The sequence below is a fragment of the Mesocricetus auratus genome, unplaced genomic scaffold, assembly GCF_017639785.1.
Source record: "Mesocricetus auratus isolate SY011 unplaced genomic scaffold, BCM_Maur_2.0 Super-Scaffold_100020, whole genome shotgun sequence".
NCBI classification, from domain to species: domain Eukaryota; kingdom Metazoa; phylum Chordata; class Mammalia; order Rodentia; family Cricetidae; genus Mesocricetus; species Mesocricetus auratus.
The window spans coordinates 26,769,689-26,784,870 of record NW_024429201.1 but is presented as its reverse complement, the minus strand read 5'-3'; the positions used below and the strand labels follow the sequence as shown (position 1 = coordinate 26,784,870).

At 42.8% G+C, this 15,182-nt stretch overlaps 1 protein-coding gene across 5 annotated transcripts in view; it reads right to left on the bottom strand.

Moving 5' to 3' along the window:
• Nucleotides 1–15,182, bottom strand: part of Rasgrf2 (Ras protein specific guanine nucleotide releasing factor 2) — a 207,761-nt gene that overhangs the window by 87,581 nt on the left and 104,998 nt on the right. For 4 of the 5 annotated variants that reach the window (XR_005869851.1, XM_040728917.1, XM_013126287.3 and 1 more), the window contains exons 13-15: nt 8,601–8,683; nt 4,111–4,359; nt 3,267–3,526 (exon numbers count right to left, since the gene is read on the bottom strand). Coding sequence is in view for 4 of the 5 variants with exons in the window: in XM_040728917.1 (XP_040584851.1) it covers nt 3,267–3,526; nt 4,111–4,359; nt 8,601–8,683 (592 nt within the window). In the remaining variant the exon portion in view is untranslated. The remainder of the gene's footprint in view (nt 1–3,266; nt 3,527–4,110; nt 4,360–8,600; nt 8,684–15,182) is intronic. The other variant, XM_040728916.1, reaches the window with a different exon arrangement.

The window sequence follows — 15,182 nt, the reverse complement described above, 5'->3', positions numbered from 1 at the left end:
TGTGTGTATCTGTGTGAGTGCTCATGTGTGTGTGTGTGTACTTATGGGGAAGGTGTTTTCATGTGCTTTCCGGGAGAACCGGTATCAGGATCTTGCAGAGATAATTTGCGCTCATGCTCACTGCACTATTCGCAGTAGCCAAGACGCAGAAGTCACTCAGACATCAACCGAGGGACAAATGGTAAATAAATGACATATACATACAGTAGAATATTATTTTCCTTAAAAATTAAGGACATCCTGTTTCATACGACATGATAGAAGCTTAGGCCATTCAGGTAAGTGAAGGAAGTCAGACACAAAAATCAAAAGCAGTGTAATTTTACTTCCAGTAGACTCGCAGACACGGAAACTAGAACCCAGAACAGTGTTTGACAGAAACTGGGGATGGGGGCCAGTGTTGTTCAAGAGTTGGGGTTCCCTGTCCAAGGTGAAAAAGTTCTAGTGATCTGTTGTGATAGCTCAGCTTTCTTAACTTGAAAATCACTACGATAGTAAAAATAATAGAAGGAAGGAGAAAAACATTAGGAGGACTTTTGTTTTAATTCACCTCAGTTTTTAACTGGGTGTCCTAGGAAAACTAGGAAGTTCTGCTTACAGGGCTCATGGTGTCAAAGCAGGGAAGGGGTGTTCATAAGCAGCTGTGCCCCAGGAAGGACATTCACTCTAAGGTGTGTTCACCCACACCTATACAGACAGTCTCTTTACCCAGATTGTGGCCTGCCGCCTCCCTCAAGTCATGGGGCTCTCTTGGCTCATACCAAAGATACTCCCTGATTATGCTCAGCAAGGCACAGTCTCCCTGCTTTTCAGGCTCAGGCTCTCGTCTGCACCCTCGTGCCGCCTGCCCCTATAGGTGCATGTCTTTTAGGCATGTAGTAGGTGGGTAGGGCACCACCCTATTTCCTCATGTAACTGCTCCAGCTACTGTAGCACACAGGGTGTGGTCAGTCTCCAGGACAGGCCTGATCATACATAGTGCAGCAGACCTCACCCCAGCCCTGAGATCAACCAAAGGATGCTCTGGGAGCCATGAAGAACTGGTACCAAAATCCTTCCTCCTGAAGTGCTCCTGATTCCAAAACTCACAAGAATACATTTCTCCTCCTATTTACTGTAGACTGGTAGCAGAGGGGAAAACCCACCACGCCCTGGGAACCTCCTGGACTACCCAGTCCACTGTGACTCCAGTCACTCCCTCCATGGAGATGATCAGACGCTGGTGCTGGGTAGACCCCCAGTTACGTCTGTCAGCTAGTCCTTGACTCATTATTTCCAAGAATTCATCCTGATTTTGCCACACTTTTTGTTTCAATGACTTTTTAATTATCTTTCCCCCGTTTCCCTTCTTAATTGCTCACTTGTCAATTTAAAGAATTTCTTTTAAAAAAAAAAAGATGCCACTTTGGATGATGACAAGCACTTTAGTTAAAATTCCATTAAGCACTTCACCCAGCAAGCTTATTTAAGTGATCTGAGGGAGCCAGCACATAGACACTTCAAGCATGCAGTAATGCAAGGGTCTGGGTACTGTGATTTAGTGTCTGATTCTTATGTTATCATCAGTAAGCAAGTCAGTGACATACAAGTAGGATACTCCTTGCTAATGCGGCTGTGAGACTTGCTGATATTCCTCATGGATAACACTGAATTTAAAATTAATAAGAGTCGGCACTTGGAGCCCCACAGTGCACAACCCACAGAAGACTAGGCTGTGCACCAGTTGTATTTGCTGCTTTTCCTATTGCTGTGACCAAATAACCCAACAAAAGCAACCCAAGGAAGGGAGGGTTTGCTTTAGCTCTCAGCTCTACGCTACATGTGGCAGGGCAGTTGTGACAGCAGGAATGTGATGTAGTCCATTACCTGTGTCCACAGCCAGGAAACAGAGAGAGATGAAGTCTGGCACTCAGCCCACTTACTCCTTTTTATTCAGTTTGGGGCCCCAGTCTCTGGGGTGGTGTGACACAAGTTAGTGTGGTGCTGCGTATCATTCAACCCTGTCTATCAGCCTCTCAAAGGCATCTCCAGAGGCGATTCTAGACTATCAAGTTGATAGGTAATATTAGCTATTAGATTAGAGGACGCAGTTCCCTGAGTGTTCTCTTCATTCCTGTACTTCATAAACGTTTACTTCCTGGCCAAGGCCTGGGGATACTGAGAACAAGCTAGGCAAGGTTGCTGATCTCATGGATTTACAAAGGTCTTCTCATAGGAGCAGCCAAGGAAGTCTAAAGGCACCAGGAGGAAATCATTGTAGTGGTGGCCTAGTAGATGAGGAAATGTGGACAGCATGAGTTGTAAATCAGCAGCAAGTCTTGTAGGATCTGCAGGCCTTGGAAGGAGAAATGTACTTTAGTCTATATGTAACAGAAGCTATTGCAGAAGGCAAGCTGGAAGCCATACGATATAATTCACACCAAAAAAAAAACCCACTTTGCAGCCATACATGTGGGCTCATACCCATAATCCCAGCTCTTAGGAAGTTTAAGGCAGGAGGATTACTATGAATTGGAGAAGAACAGTCTGGGTTACAAAGTGAAACCTAGCTTAAAATCAACAAAATTTGGCTGTATCGTAGAAAATTAATACTGTTTCTGCTTTGACTTGTCTCACTATACTTTTAATGTGACCGGAAATGGCCCCTCCGCCATGACCAAGCTCTTCAACTACTTTAGTGCTTCCAGGTTAGGCCACCCTCAGGAGGAAAAGGTGAGGAGGGACGGGTCCTTCGTGCAGACAATGGAGAGGGAAGAAATCGTGAACCCAAGTGCTCAAATATGTATGTGCTCAAGACTTATCCTTTAGACAAAATGTCATAGTAGACTCTTTAGCTAATTGGCCTTTACTGCAATCCAAGAACTTTCCTGTATTATGATCTTAATGCACCAGTCCTCTGTTGATGACTAACTACACCCAGCCTTTGTCTATAGAGAATGGGAAAACTAGCTGCTCCCTACCACTCCAGGGAATCTGCAAGGATGCTGTTGGTTTGATTGGCATTTTATCCATTGTACTTTTTATGCAGAAGTGGGAAAACTGCAAAAATAAAATAAAATAAAAGAGATGAGAGTTCCAGAGTTCCAGGAGGAACGGTGGGAAATCAGCAGCTGCGAGTGTGGACCGTGATCATGTGCCAGGGAAGACACTTGGTATACTTCCTTTGGGCCTACTACACAGATCCCCGTGGGGTCCACCCGCATTCTTTCCATAGCCCTGCACTTTGGAGCAGAGGGCCCCTGTGCTAGGATGCAGGGGTACTTTACCAGCGTGGGGTGGCGGGGACGCAGTGGGGCTGTGTGTGGTGGGGCTGCTAGCAGATGAAGACGTGCTCAGGTCCAAGGCTCCGATCCTTGCATTCAAGGAAGATGTCAAGGACAGTTTTCTGGCCCTGACTGGAGAGGATGTTCTGGACACAGCCAGAGGAGGTGGGGAGGAGAACTTGCGACACAGACGTGGGGATTTTCCATCCACCATTTGTTCTCCTCTGTTGTTCGGGCTCGCAGCAAAAAATAACTCTAACGACCTAAAATAAACAGCAAAGGCTGTTAACAGATTGTCTCAAATATCACACAGCAATACCGTCCCAAGGTCGTCTACATTTGAAGGCCTTGATGACATCGCATTTCCACCGATGGATTTTCCTTGATCTAATTGCTACAGTGCACATGTCCTTGCTGGGGGAAACACAGACCCTGTCCAGGCCCGCTGCTCCCTAGCCACTAAGGTGTGCTACAGTCTTTAAAGTAGAGACCAGTAGCACCCAATCTTTGGGGATCCTGTTAAGCATGCCAAACTTAGGTGTGCTCCACAGCTACTGAGTCAACAAAACACCCCTTCTCCAGATGATCCAGAGGTACGTTAATGCTCAAGAGCATGATAATAATTAATAATAATAAGTAGCAACATTAATAAATGATGGTGATGATGCTAAAATAAAGAGTCAACTTGCAAATAATCATAGAAAAATCAAACGACATTTGGAGACTTCAGGCCCTTCCATGTCTTCCCTGGGGAACTCTGAGACCTTTTACTCAGCACTTCCACGGATGGGATAAGGTCAAAGGTGAGTCAATAGCTTAAGGACTGACATCAGCAATGCTGGAGTACCTGATAGGGATGGAGGTGAAAGGCTTCTTGTAGATATCAGAGAGCTTCGCCAGCACCACGGTGGCTGTGGTGAAAATTCGATAGGTGTGCAGGAAGGTGTTGAGGAAATCAATGCTCAGAAACCGCAAGTCTGTCAACCGCTCCAAAAGGCGCTCCACACTGGCATATCGGATCTGGGGCACTTTGCAGGAGTTGAGTGTTTTACTGAAACAGATGTCAGTGTCGTCTTTATGAAGACGGGCATCAGACCTACACGCAAAGCAGGAACATGTGAGCAAAGCTGCCGGAGCTCCTGCCTCAGCCACTGAGTGCTGCAGCGTCTGTTAACGCACACTCGTGTGAGGCTTCCAGTGTTTTCCACGGAAGACAGAGCAATGTGCAGGTGGTATGACATGCCACAGATGTGTATGGGAACATTATGTGCCACCATGACATTCTAATTTAGGGAGGCTAGAACGAATAATGGAGGTTGCAATGACATGTGATTTTACTGTGTGGACTCCTTCTTGCTCTGATTCAACATGCTTTATTAGAAAAATGATACAAAAGTCTCTTCTAGTAGGAAGAGAAAACATTTCTCATGTACTTAAAGCAGAGGTCAGAAGTGTGCTTAAAATAGAGGTGTGACAAGGACAAGGCCCAGTGCATGGCTATCCATGCTGTGTAAGCTATTAGGATATACTGGTTATAAATATGTAACACCAGTATACAAGATAAAATTTACTATTTTACCTTTTAGAACCAGCTCTTTGACTTTTCAATTATACTGCTTTCATATTAACTTATTTATGTGCTTCCAACATTTTCCTCTATTTAATTTCTCATCATCTTTAACAATTTTTCTTTTATGTTACTTTCTCTTGTGGTTTTCCTTTTATTTATTTACTTTTCATACTTATTTATGTGAGGAGATATATGTGGAGGTCAGAGGATAGCTGTGTGAATGAGTTCTCTCCTTCCACCATGTGGGTCCCAGGTGTCAAACCCGGTCATTGGGCTAAAGTTTCCATCATGCGGGTCCCCGGGGTCACTGGGCTGCAGATGCCCTTACCCACTCTGCCATCATGCTGGTCCCTCTCTTCCTTTCCCTAACCTCTTGAATTGAATTCATAATTGATTTATTTTATTCTTTCTAGCTTATTAATATGCTTAAAATTTTAGCATGATTTAGCTTGCAAATTGGCATGCTAAATTTGCATTCTGTCTTCAATATTCTGCACTATAGGAAATGAATCCTTAAAAAAAAAATAATATTGGGTAGCACTCCCCTGGACAGCATCTAGTACTGACTACCTTTCTATAAAAGCCTCTTGCATCTGCTGCCCTAACTTCTGCAGGAGGCCATTCACCGGCAGCCTGTCTAGGAGGACCACTGGAAGCCCCTGTAGCCTTCAATTCCTCACCAACTCTCTTGTCCTCTTCAGGACAGCATCAGAACCGACAACTGGCAGTCCTGGCTTTCACGACTTTGTTAAAGGACATGTGCAGGGCCTGTGACATTTTTGAGAGCCAACTTCTTGCTAAGAACCCACTGGCTTTGTCATGAGAGCTCCTACTCAGGTCTCTTAATGCCTTGGAGAATTTTAAAATACGTATTTCTTTTCTTTGTTCATTGATAAGCAAGCATCAGTGGTTCTCTTAGTTTGCTCTAGCACAGTGTTGCAAGTGCAGGTAAAAGCCCTTCACCCGCAGAACTTACGAGCGGTTTAAATGGGTAGCCTACCTTTGCAGAGGACTTGGCCGGCAGCAGCCTGTTGACTTCTTCATTCACACTATTGATTTTGGAAATATACCAGTAGGTCTTTGGAGGGTTTTGTTGTTTTGTTTTTAATAACACTGATCTTTCATCCATTTACTACATGATCCTCAACCAACAGTAGTTTCTTGCTCTTGAGTTCTCATTTGTCAAAAGACCTGGGTGGCTTTTATGAACTATATCAGTCTGTCTGAAATGGCTGGATAAAACAGTCATTTTTCTCTCATTTTTTCCCATCAAAATCTCCATCTTCTAAGAAAGACATGGTCAAATACTATCAAAAGAAAGCCTGAGTCTATATACCATTTCAAGGGATGCTTCATGTAATAGCTGTCACTATTTTGCATCCTAACTAGTTTTGAGCTTTGCATCTTTTTCACTATAATTAGTTTGTTCAAAACACTAGGAGGGGAAAATTGTTGCAGTCAGCATGAGATTAAGTTAAGCTAATTACACCACTGTCCTTCAAGTTTGTGATTATATTTTCATTTTAAGAAAAGAAATTAAATATTATTAAATTACTTAATTTTCTTTTATTACACTGACTAGGATCTTCAAGATTTCCCGAGGGACTCTCAAGACAGCCACGGTGTGTTACTTAAGCCTCCACTGGCAATCGCAGCTGGTTTTTTGTAAACACATAAAAAGTAATCTTGAGAGATGAAAGCCAAATCACCCATTATACTCGATGAGTTTTAAAAGGAAGTGAGTGCTTATGAAGTGATGTCATGCCAGTAACAAGATGTGGTTATGTTAGGATGCTTTTTCTTTTAACTCTGAAAAATGTTGATTTCCCCCTGCCTCTCCAGTGGCATGTAGCCATGGAGACAGGTGCACAGGGAAGCAGAAATACAGGCCTTAAAACATCTTTTCCTCTGGTTTAAGAGAACTAGTGAGGCTGGGCAAGCCTGAAGGGATAAATAAAGGCATGACCCTTCTTTCTGCCTTAGGACTATGTGGTGTGGAAGCCCTGGCGGGTCAGCAGGTCCTTCTCCCGTAAGTGTTACTTCTGTGAATTCAAAGGCAGAAAAGTTTGGTCTGCATGAAAGCGGTTATGCTAATGAGAATGGACAGGGTTACTGTCATGGTAGGGGACAGTAAATGCATGCATCACTGGCAATGGGGGGGTCAGACACACAAGTGAGGTTTCCATTAACTTTGGAAGTCAACACAATGTGTACAGGGCAGATATGCAGTTGTCTTGGGTTTCATGGGCTTTGAACTTACCTACAATGTCTGACTTACCATTCTGACTCTAAAGCAACATGGATTTTCAAATATATATTATTTGTGACATCAGTCATATCATAAAAATTAATAAGACAATTCTATTAAAAAATAAAACGTAATTTAAACCTGACTTAATATTCCATACTTGTTCTGAGTATTCAGATATTTTAATTAATTCAAAAAGAAATTTCTAAGTAAAAAACCTAAGAAATTCAATGCAAACAGAATCTTTGCCATAGGGTTTGAACACAGTCCTCCCCAAAATATTTTAAAATTGACTAAAATTTATGATGCTATTTGCAAATTTTATTTTAATGTTTTTTTCTATTGCATTCTCTGCCTTTATGTGATGTAATTAACAAGTTCTACAGCTGTTCTTGTACACTGGGGCCAGGCTAACATGTCTCTGATGTGTGAGATCATCCCTCTACAGGTAACATTATTGTTTGTCTCAGCGTGGCAGCTCAGACCTGAAAATATCCGCACAGGAAAGATGAAAGAAATGTTCTTATCTCCAAATAACTTTAAAGTATATAACCAAGTTGTTTTTGAAGAAGACATTCTACTCTTAAAATGTTGAATACAAGGGACTGAAGAGATTGCTCAGTGGTTAAGAGCGGTGACCTGGCTTCAATTTCTAGCATCCACGTGGTGGTTCACAACCATCTGTAACTCCAGTCCCAGGGGAGCTGACTCCCTCTTCTGGACTCCGAATTCACTGCATGCTCATGGTGCACAGACACACATGCAGACAAACACACATTCACATACAATTAAAACATGAAAACAATGTGGAACACAAATAACCAAAAACAAAATGAGAACAAGGAACAATGTCTTCCCTCGTCTCTGAATTTGAAGGAGAAGTAGCACACAGACCATTGACACAGAGAGCACTAGCATGCATAACTAGGAGCTGTTGACAGAGCTCCTCACTCTAAATCACAGCCTCCCAGTGATCCACTTAAATGGCAGGATTTGCTTTATTGAAATATGGACAAGATCGCAGCCTGAGCCAGTGGCCTCTGAGCAAAGCCAGACACATGCAGTGGGCAGACAGCGCCATATTCATGCCTGCGGGAACCTGTCAGGTGTGTTCAATGCCTAAACCTGGCTCTACAACCAAATCTGAGGGAGGGGATTCATACTCACTGGTATGATGCCAAATAAACCAGCCACACCTTCATCCACCCCCTGACCTTGAGCAGTTTTTATCTGAACTTGAACATCTTGACAGGATTTTTGTCCTGGGTGAGGGTATATGTTAATCATATGAAAACAAATCTCAATGCTATCTGCCAATAGGCTGTGAATCTGAAAAAGCATTCTGATATCAGCTATTGTTAGTTATACTTTAGTGTGAATTACTCCATGACTGATAAGATAGACCCACTCAAGACTCAAGACGAGGCAGAACCCTACTGACAATATTCTATTCAAGGTTTCTCATTCTCTGCCAATCTGATCTTCATTAAAATGGAAGGAAGAGGGTTGCAAGACTTACTTAATCATATGTGGCACAGTAACTTTGGAATTCTCTTCGAAGACTATAGTCATTAAACCATTACATCGTATATTGTCCACACACTGTGGGGGAAAAAGGCAATTAAAACTCACATAAAGATTCATGCAGGTCATAGTTACCCCATCATCTGTTTATGTCATATGCACGCACACACACACACACACACACACACACACACACAGAGAGTAGAGAGAGAGAGAGAGAGAGAGAGAGAGAGAGAGAGAGAGAGAGAGCAGATAGATTCTACACATTAAACTCAATCCATACTAGGAATTTTTAATTCAATTGAATTAGTTAATGAAAGAGTTAATTCAATAATATTGATATAATCAAATTGTATCAGCCAAATGCATGACAAAATACTGATGGGTAGTTATAAGGGATATATTTTCCCAGAATGTGTTTCCTTCTTATTAGATTTATGGAACCGAGGAATCAAACACGGGGCCTTGCATATAGCAGGCAAACACCCCCCCCCCAGCTCTTCAGCACCTGCTTCTTACAATTCTTACCACAGTATACTATGTCGCAATTCTGTGTCAATCAAAACACTAATCCATTTTGTACCTTTGATCCCAGCTATAGTCATTTTCTACCACCAGGGGCACTATGGAGTAGTCAGATTGTAAATGGCACTTGGTTGGAAATTATCTCTTACTAGCAAGCTCTGTGCCTACATCTCAGGTGTCTTTTTGCCAGTAAATCCCCACATTTTGCTAGTTTGTCTAGCAGTTTCTGTTGGCACCATGTAGAGTTGGTGAGGGGGCAGAGTGTAATTTCTTGTATTGCTGGCACACTTAACACTCTGCAACAACTTTTTCTCTTTTCTAAGAGAACTAAGAAATTTTGGTTAATTCCCCAATTTTTGCATATGCGTGCCTTATTGATTTAAAATCTTCTACAATTACTTTGGGTTAAATAAATATACCTTTTGGATAAAATCAATAAAAATAAGTACACAAATATTAAAATAAAAACTTGCTTCTAGTCACAATGATACAACACAGAGCTAATGACTGTAATTAAATGGTGCAGAGAATGTTATTATGTTATTATAACATGACATCACACAGGCCTTAATTTTAAAGCCTAACCTGATACTCAGTGTTGAAATAAAAGAATGACAGTGTGTGTAAGAGATTAGATCATTAATGGTTTGGTCAACTTGGTCTATAAGTCAAGTCAAATAAGTCATATTTGTTTTTCTTTCAAATCTTGCTTCCCTCAAATCTTATGTTATTATTTAAGCTACCAGGAAGAAAGGCTCTAAGCCCAGGAAAATGAAGTTTTCCTTTATGCATTTTCTTAAACTATAACATTGGAGCTTGGTATTGGCACAAAAACAGACAAGTAGACCTATGGAATCGAATTGAAAACCCTGAAATTAACCCACACACTTATAAACACCTGAGTGTTGACAAAGAAGCTAAAACAATACAATGGAAAAAAGAAAGCATCTTCAACAAATGGTGCTGGCATAACAGGATGCTGGCATGTAGAAGACTGCAGATAGATCCATGTCTATCACCTTGCACAAAACTTAAGTCCAAATGGATCAAGGACCTCAACTTAAATCCAGCCACACTAAACCTCTTAGAAAAGAAAGTGGGAAGTACCCTTGAACTAATTGGTACAGGAGACTGCTTCCTGAACATAACACCAGTAGCACAGACACTGAGATTGACAATTAATAAATGGGACCTCCTAAAACTGAGAAGCTTTTGTAAGGCAAAGGACACAGTCAACAAGACAAAAAGGCAGCCCACAGAATGGGAAAAGATATGCACCAACCCCACATCTGACAGAGGGCTGATCTCTAAAATTTACAAAGAACTCAATAAGAAAGTCTCCAAAACAACAAATAATCCAATTAAAAATGGGGTACAGAAATAAATAGAGAATTCTCAATAGAGGAGTCTAAAATGGCTGACAGACACTTAAGAAAGTGCTCAACATCCTTAGCCATCTGGGAAATGCAAATCAAAACAACTCTGAGATACCATCTTACTCCTGTCAGAATGGCTAAAATCAAAAACAGTTTATGCTGGAAAGGATGTGGAGAAAGGAGAGCACTCCTCCACTGCTGGTGGGAGTGCCAACTTGTACAGCCACTTTGGAAATCAGTATGAAGATTCCTCAGGAAAATGGGAATAAACCTACCACAAGACCCAGCAATTCCACTCTTAGGCATATACCCAAAAGATGCAAATTCAAACAAGGATGTCTGTTCCACTATGTTCATAGCAGCATTATTTGTAATAGCCAGAACCTGGAAGCAACCTAGATGCCCCTCAACTGAAGAGTGGATAGAGAAAATGTGGTACATTTACACAATGGAGTACTAGTCAGTGCTAGGATTAAAGGTGTCTGCCACCAACGCCTGGCTACAATGGAACCTTGAAATTCAAAGGCAAATGGATGGCATTAGAAGAAACCATCTAGAGTGAGGTAACCCAGTCACAAAAAGACAAACATGGTATGTACTCACTCATATATGGATTTGAGACATAGAGCAGGAGATTGCTATCCTACAATCCCACTGCCAGAGAGTCTGGGAAACAGGGAGGACCCTAAGAGAGATATGCATGGTACCCCAGAGGAGAGGAATGGGACAGGATCTTCTGAGCGGACTGGAAGCATGTGGGAGGGGAGAGGGAGCTGGGGAAAAGTGAGGAGGAGAAGAGGAGAGGAGAGGAGGATATGGGGGAGCAGGAAGGTTGAGTCGGGGAAGAATAGAGGAGAGCAGGATGAGAGATAACACAGTAGAGGGAGTCATTATAGTTGAGGAGAGATCTGGCACTAGTGAGATTTCCAGAAATCTACAAGGATGACACCAACTGGCAATCTAAGCAATGTGGTCAGGCTACTTTAAATGCCCAACATTGAGATTGATGACCACCTTGTATGCCATCCTAGAGCCTTCATCCAGTGGCTGATGAAAGCAGAGGCAGACACCCATAGCTAAACACTGAACTGAACTCCTAGAAACCAGTTGCAGAGAGGGAGGAGTGATAAGCAAAGGAGTCAAGACTTGGCTGGTGAAACCCACAGAGGCAGCTGACCTGAACAAGAGGGAGACCTTGGACCCCAGACTAGTGACTGAGAGGCCAGCATGGGACTGATCCAGACTTCCTGAATGTGGGTGTCAGTGAGGAGGCCTTGGCAATCTATGGGGCCATGGGTCTTAGATCAGTATTTAGCCCTGGCGTACAAAGGGACTTTAGGAGCCCACCACATGGATGGATGCTCTCTCAGCCTGGACTCTTAGTGGAGGGCCTAGGCCCTGCCTAGGATGATATGACAGACTTTGAAGATTCCCCATAGAGGGCCTTACCCTCCCTGGGTAGTGGAGGGGGATGGGGTAGGGAGTTGGTGGGTGGGTGGGGCGGGTGAGGGAGCCGGGATTGACCTGTGAATCAAACTTGTTTCTAATTTAAATAAAAATAGAGGGAAAAATTACAACATTAGGAAATAACTTTGTTTCTTCACACAAATACTTAGTTTCTTAGCTATTGATTTACTTACATGTGTTTATAGGTGAATTTAGGCTCCACCTAACTCCTACAATGTTGATGCTAAAAATTCAGGACACAAGTCAAGATAGGCTAGATCAAAGCAGATTTGAATAAAAGGCAGAAAACAGTGAGCTAATGCCAAATATCAAGCCACCACACAACTGCATGTCTAAACATTTGCTATAAATAACCCTCAAAATAACTGGGGTATGGGGAACCAACTCAAAGATGAACATACTAGAAGACACACAGTTCACAGTTTGCCAGAATTCCAATGAGACCTAGTTCAAGATAAGAGGGAAAATGTATTGTAGGTTGTCATAAAGAAAATACTAAATACAATGCTCTCCCAACACCTTTAAAGTAACAAGTATAACCAAACTGTTTTTAGAAATACCTTGAAGTCCAAGTGAGCAACCCCATGCTGGACTCCAAAGAATATGGCCTAGAGACAGCTTCTACAGCTGAGCTGATTCCAAGCACAGACCTAAGACTCTCAGAAACTGAAGGCTGCTACACATTCACATTAAGTCTTAGGTCATTGCAAAGTGAAAACATTGTCCCCCTAGTCCTGAACCAGCAGCACTTTATATGCTCAGTTTTGGGGGCGTGTCCTCCAGTGAGCCAAGCTGCCAAGATGACATGGCCTTTGCAGGAGAGTTCTCAGGGCCTGATGGTGTTCTGGTAACCCCACTGCACAGTAAATAATGAAGATGAGTAAGGGAATGGTAGGATCAACTGGAGTCAGGCAATGGGAAAGAGAATGTTGAGTTAACTTTTATCTTGAAGGAAGATGGGTAGCCACTGAGGACTTCGAGCAGTTCCTTTATATTGGGCCATCTAAAACACTCATTGATATATCCACTGTAAAGGGAACAAGGAAACAGAGCTCTACGAGCTCATTAGAACAACATTCTGAGCTGATAAATGAAATGATTCATGTTTCCCAGGAGATGGATTGTGGGAATGAAAAGGAAAGTGAGATACTCTGAGGAAAAATATAAGAAAAGATGATTAGGTAAAGCATAAAAACAAGAAAAATCTATGGTAATGGTCAAATATGCCCTTACTAAAATATAAGTTAGAGAAGGGGAGGAGGGAGGTGAACATGAGAGTTCAGGAAGATCGAGTTGGGGGAAGAACAGAGAAGGAGAGCATGGAAAGAAAGGGAGCCATTATGGGCTTAACAAGAAACCTACCATTAGAGAACTCTCCAGGAATCCACAAGGATGAGTCCAACTAAGAGGCTACCTTAAATGCCCTTACTCTATAATGAGATTGATGACTACCTTAAATGCCATTATAGAGCCTTCATCCAGTAGCTGATGGAAGCAGAAGCAGAGATTCACAGCTAAGCATGGAGCTGAAATCCTGGAATCCCTTTGCAGAGAGGGAGGAGTGATGAGCAATGCATGAAGACCATGCTGGGGAAACCCACATAAACAGCTGACCTGAGCGAGTGGGAGCTCATAGACTCCAGACTGATAGCTGGGGAACCAGCACAAGACCAAATCAGGCCCCCTGAATGTGGGTGTCAGTTGGAGGGCTTGAGCAGTCTATGGGACCACTGGCAAAAGAACCAGTATTTATCTCTTTGGGAGCCCACTCCCTATGGAGGGATACTCTCTTAGGCTAGATACACAATGGAGGGACTAGGTCCTGCCCAAATGATATAACAGACTTTGATGATCCCCCATGGGAGACCTCACCCTCACTGGGGAGTGGATGGAGGTTGGGATGGGGGGATGGTGGGGGCATGGGAGGAGGTGAGGGAGAGGGAACTGGGGGATTGGCATGTAAAATAAGATTGAATAAAATAAAAGAGAATTTTCTGTTCCAATAGTGATGATGATGAGGATGATGATAGTGATGGTGATGGTGATGATGATGGCGATGATGTATAGTCAGCGTCCTTTGGTTAAAATGGAGTTTGACCCAAACCAGTCTTTCTCTTGAATTGTTGAGAACACCAAGAAGTTACATTCAATATAAATCCTGGGGTCTTTACAAAATGGGTGCTTTACAACTGCACACCTTAAATACTTATTATGAGATAGCTACTGGGCTAAGAGTTAGAATAGTCTTGTAAAAGCAACTCTGTGGAGTAGGGCTTGTCCTGACTCACAGTCCATAATGGGCAGGGAAGTCAAGACCACAAGAGCTTGAAGCTGTTGGTCCCACTGCATCCATAGTCAAGGGACAGACAGTGGGTGAATGTGAGCCAGTGCTCAGCTCACTTCCTCCCTCTGTTGCATGCAGTCTGGGGTCCTCTGCCCAGGGAACTGTCCTGCTCATGATTACAATGAGTCTTCCTTCATCACACAGTCATGAGCAGAGGCCCAATGGCCAAGAGATTCTAATATCTGTCAAGTTGACAATTAGCGTCATCACAGCGCTGTTTCAAGACCACTTTCTCAATAGAAAATGGGGAGAGTGTGTTTATTATCTTAGCAAGCTGTGTGTTGGGGCATGGGGTAATCAGGAAAGGGCTTTACAGTAAGAACTGCAAATAATCAAGGAGAGGAAGGATGGAGTTTTCCTCCCAAAGACTTTTCCATCTACTCTTACAACTTCCTTCTTCTCCCGGTGTCCCTGACATACAATGAGGATGCCGCTTGAGTAGTCAACACAGAAAGTGGGAGAGTGAAGAGATAGTGACCTGTGTAACAATGAACAATGTTCCCTCATGCTCTTTAAATATTCTAAAGAAATAGCATGATTACGTAGACAACAGACCTCATCATGACTGAACAAGCAAGAACAGAGTTGAGGTCACAGCCTGCTAGCATCACACACAGCCAGCCTAGAGTTCCCCACAGTCCCACAGAGGCAAACATCCTGCTCAAGTGGGACCCAGTCAAAAAGGAGCAGGGAAAAGAGACAGTGGAAGTCACACACATGCGTGTTACAAAGAAACAGCTGCACCTCCTCCAAGATAGGCGTGACAAACAGATTTAACTTTGTTTCTTGGGGATTTATAGCCCCAATCAATACAGAACACAGGGGTTGGGTGAGTCCTTGGTCTGGACAGCCAGCGAATACACCT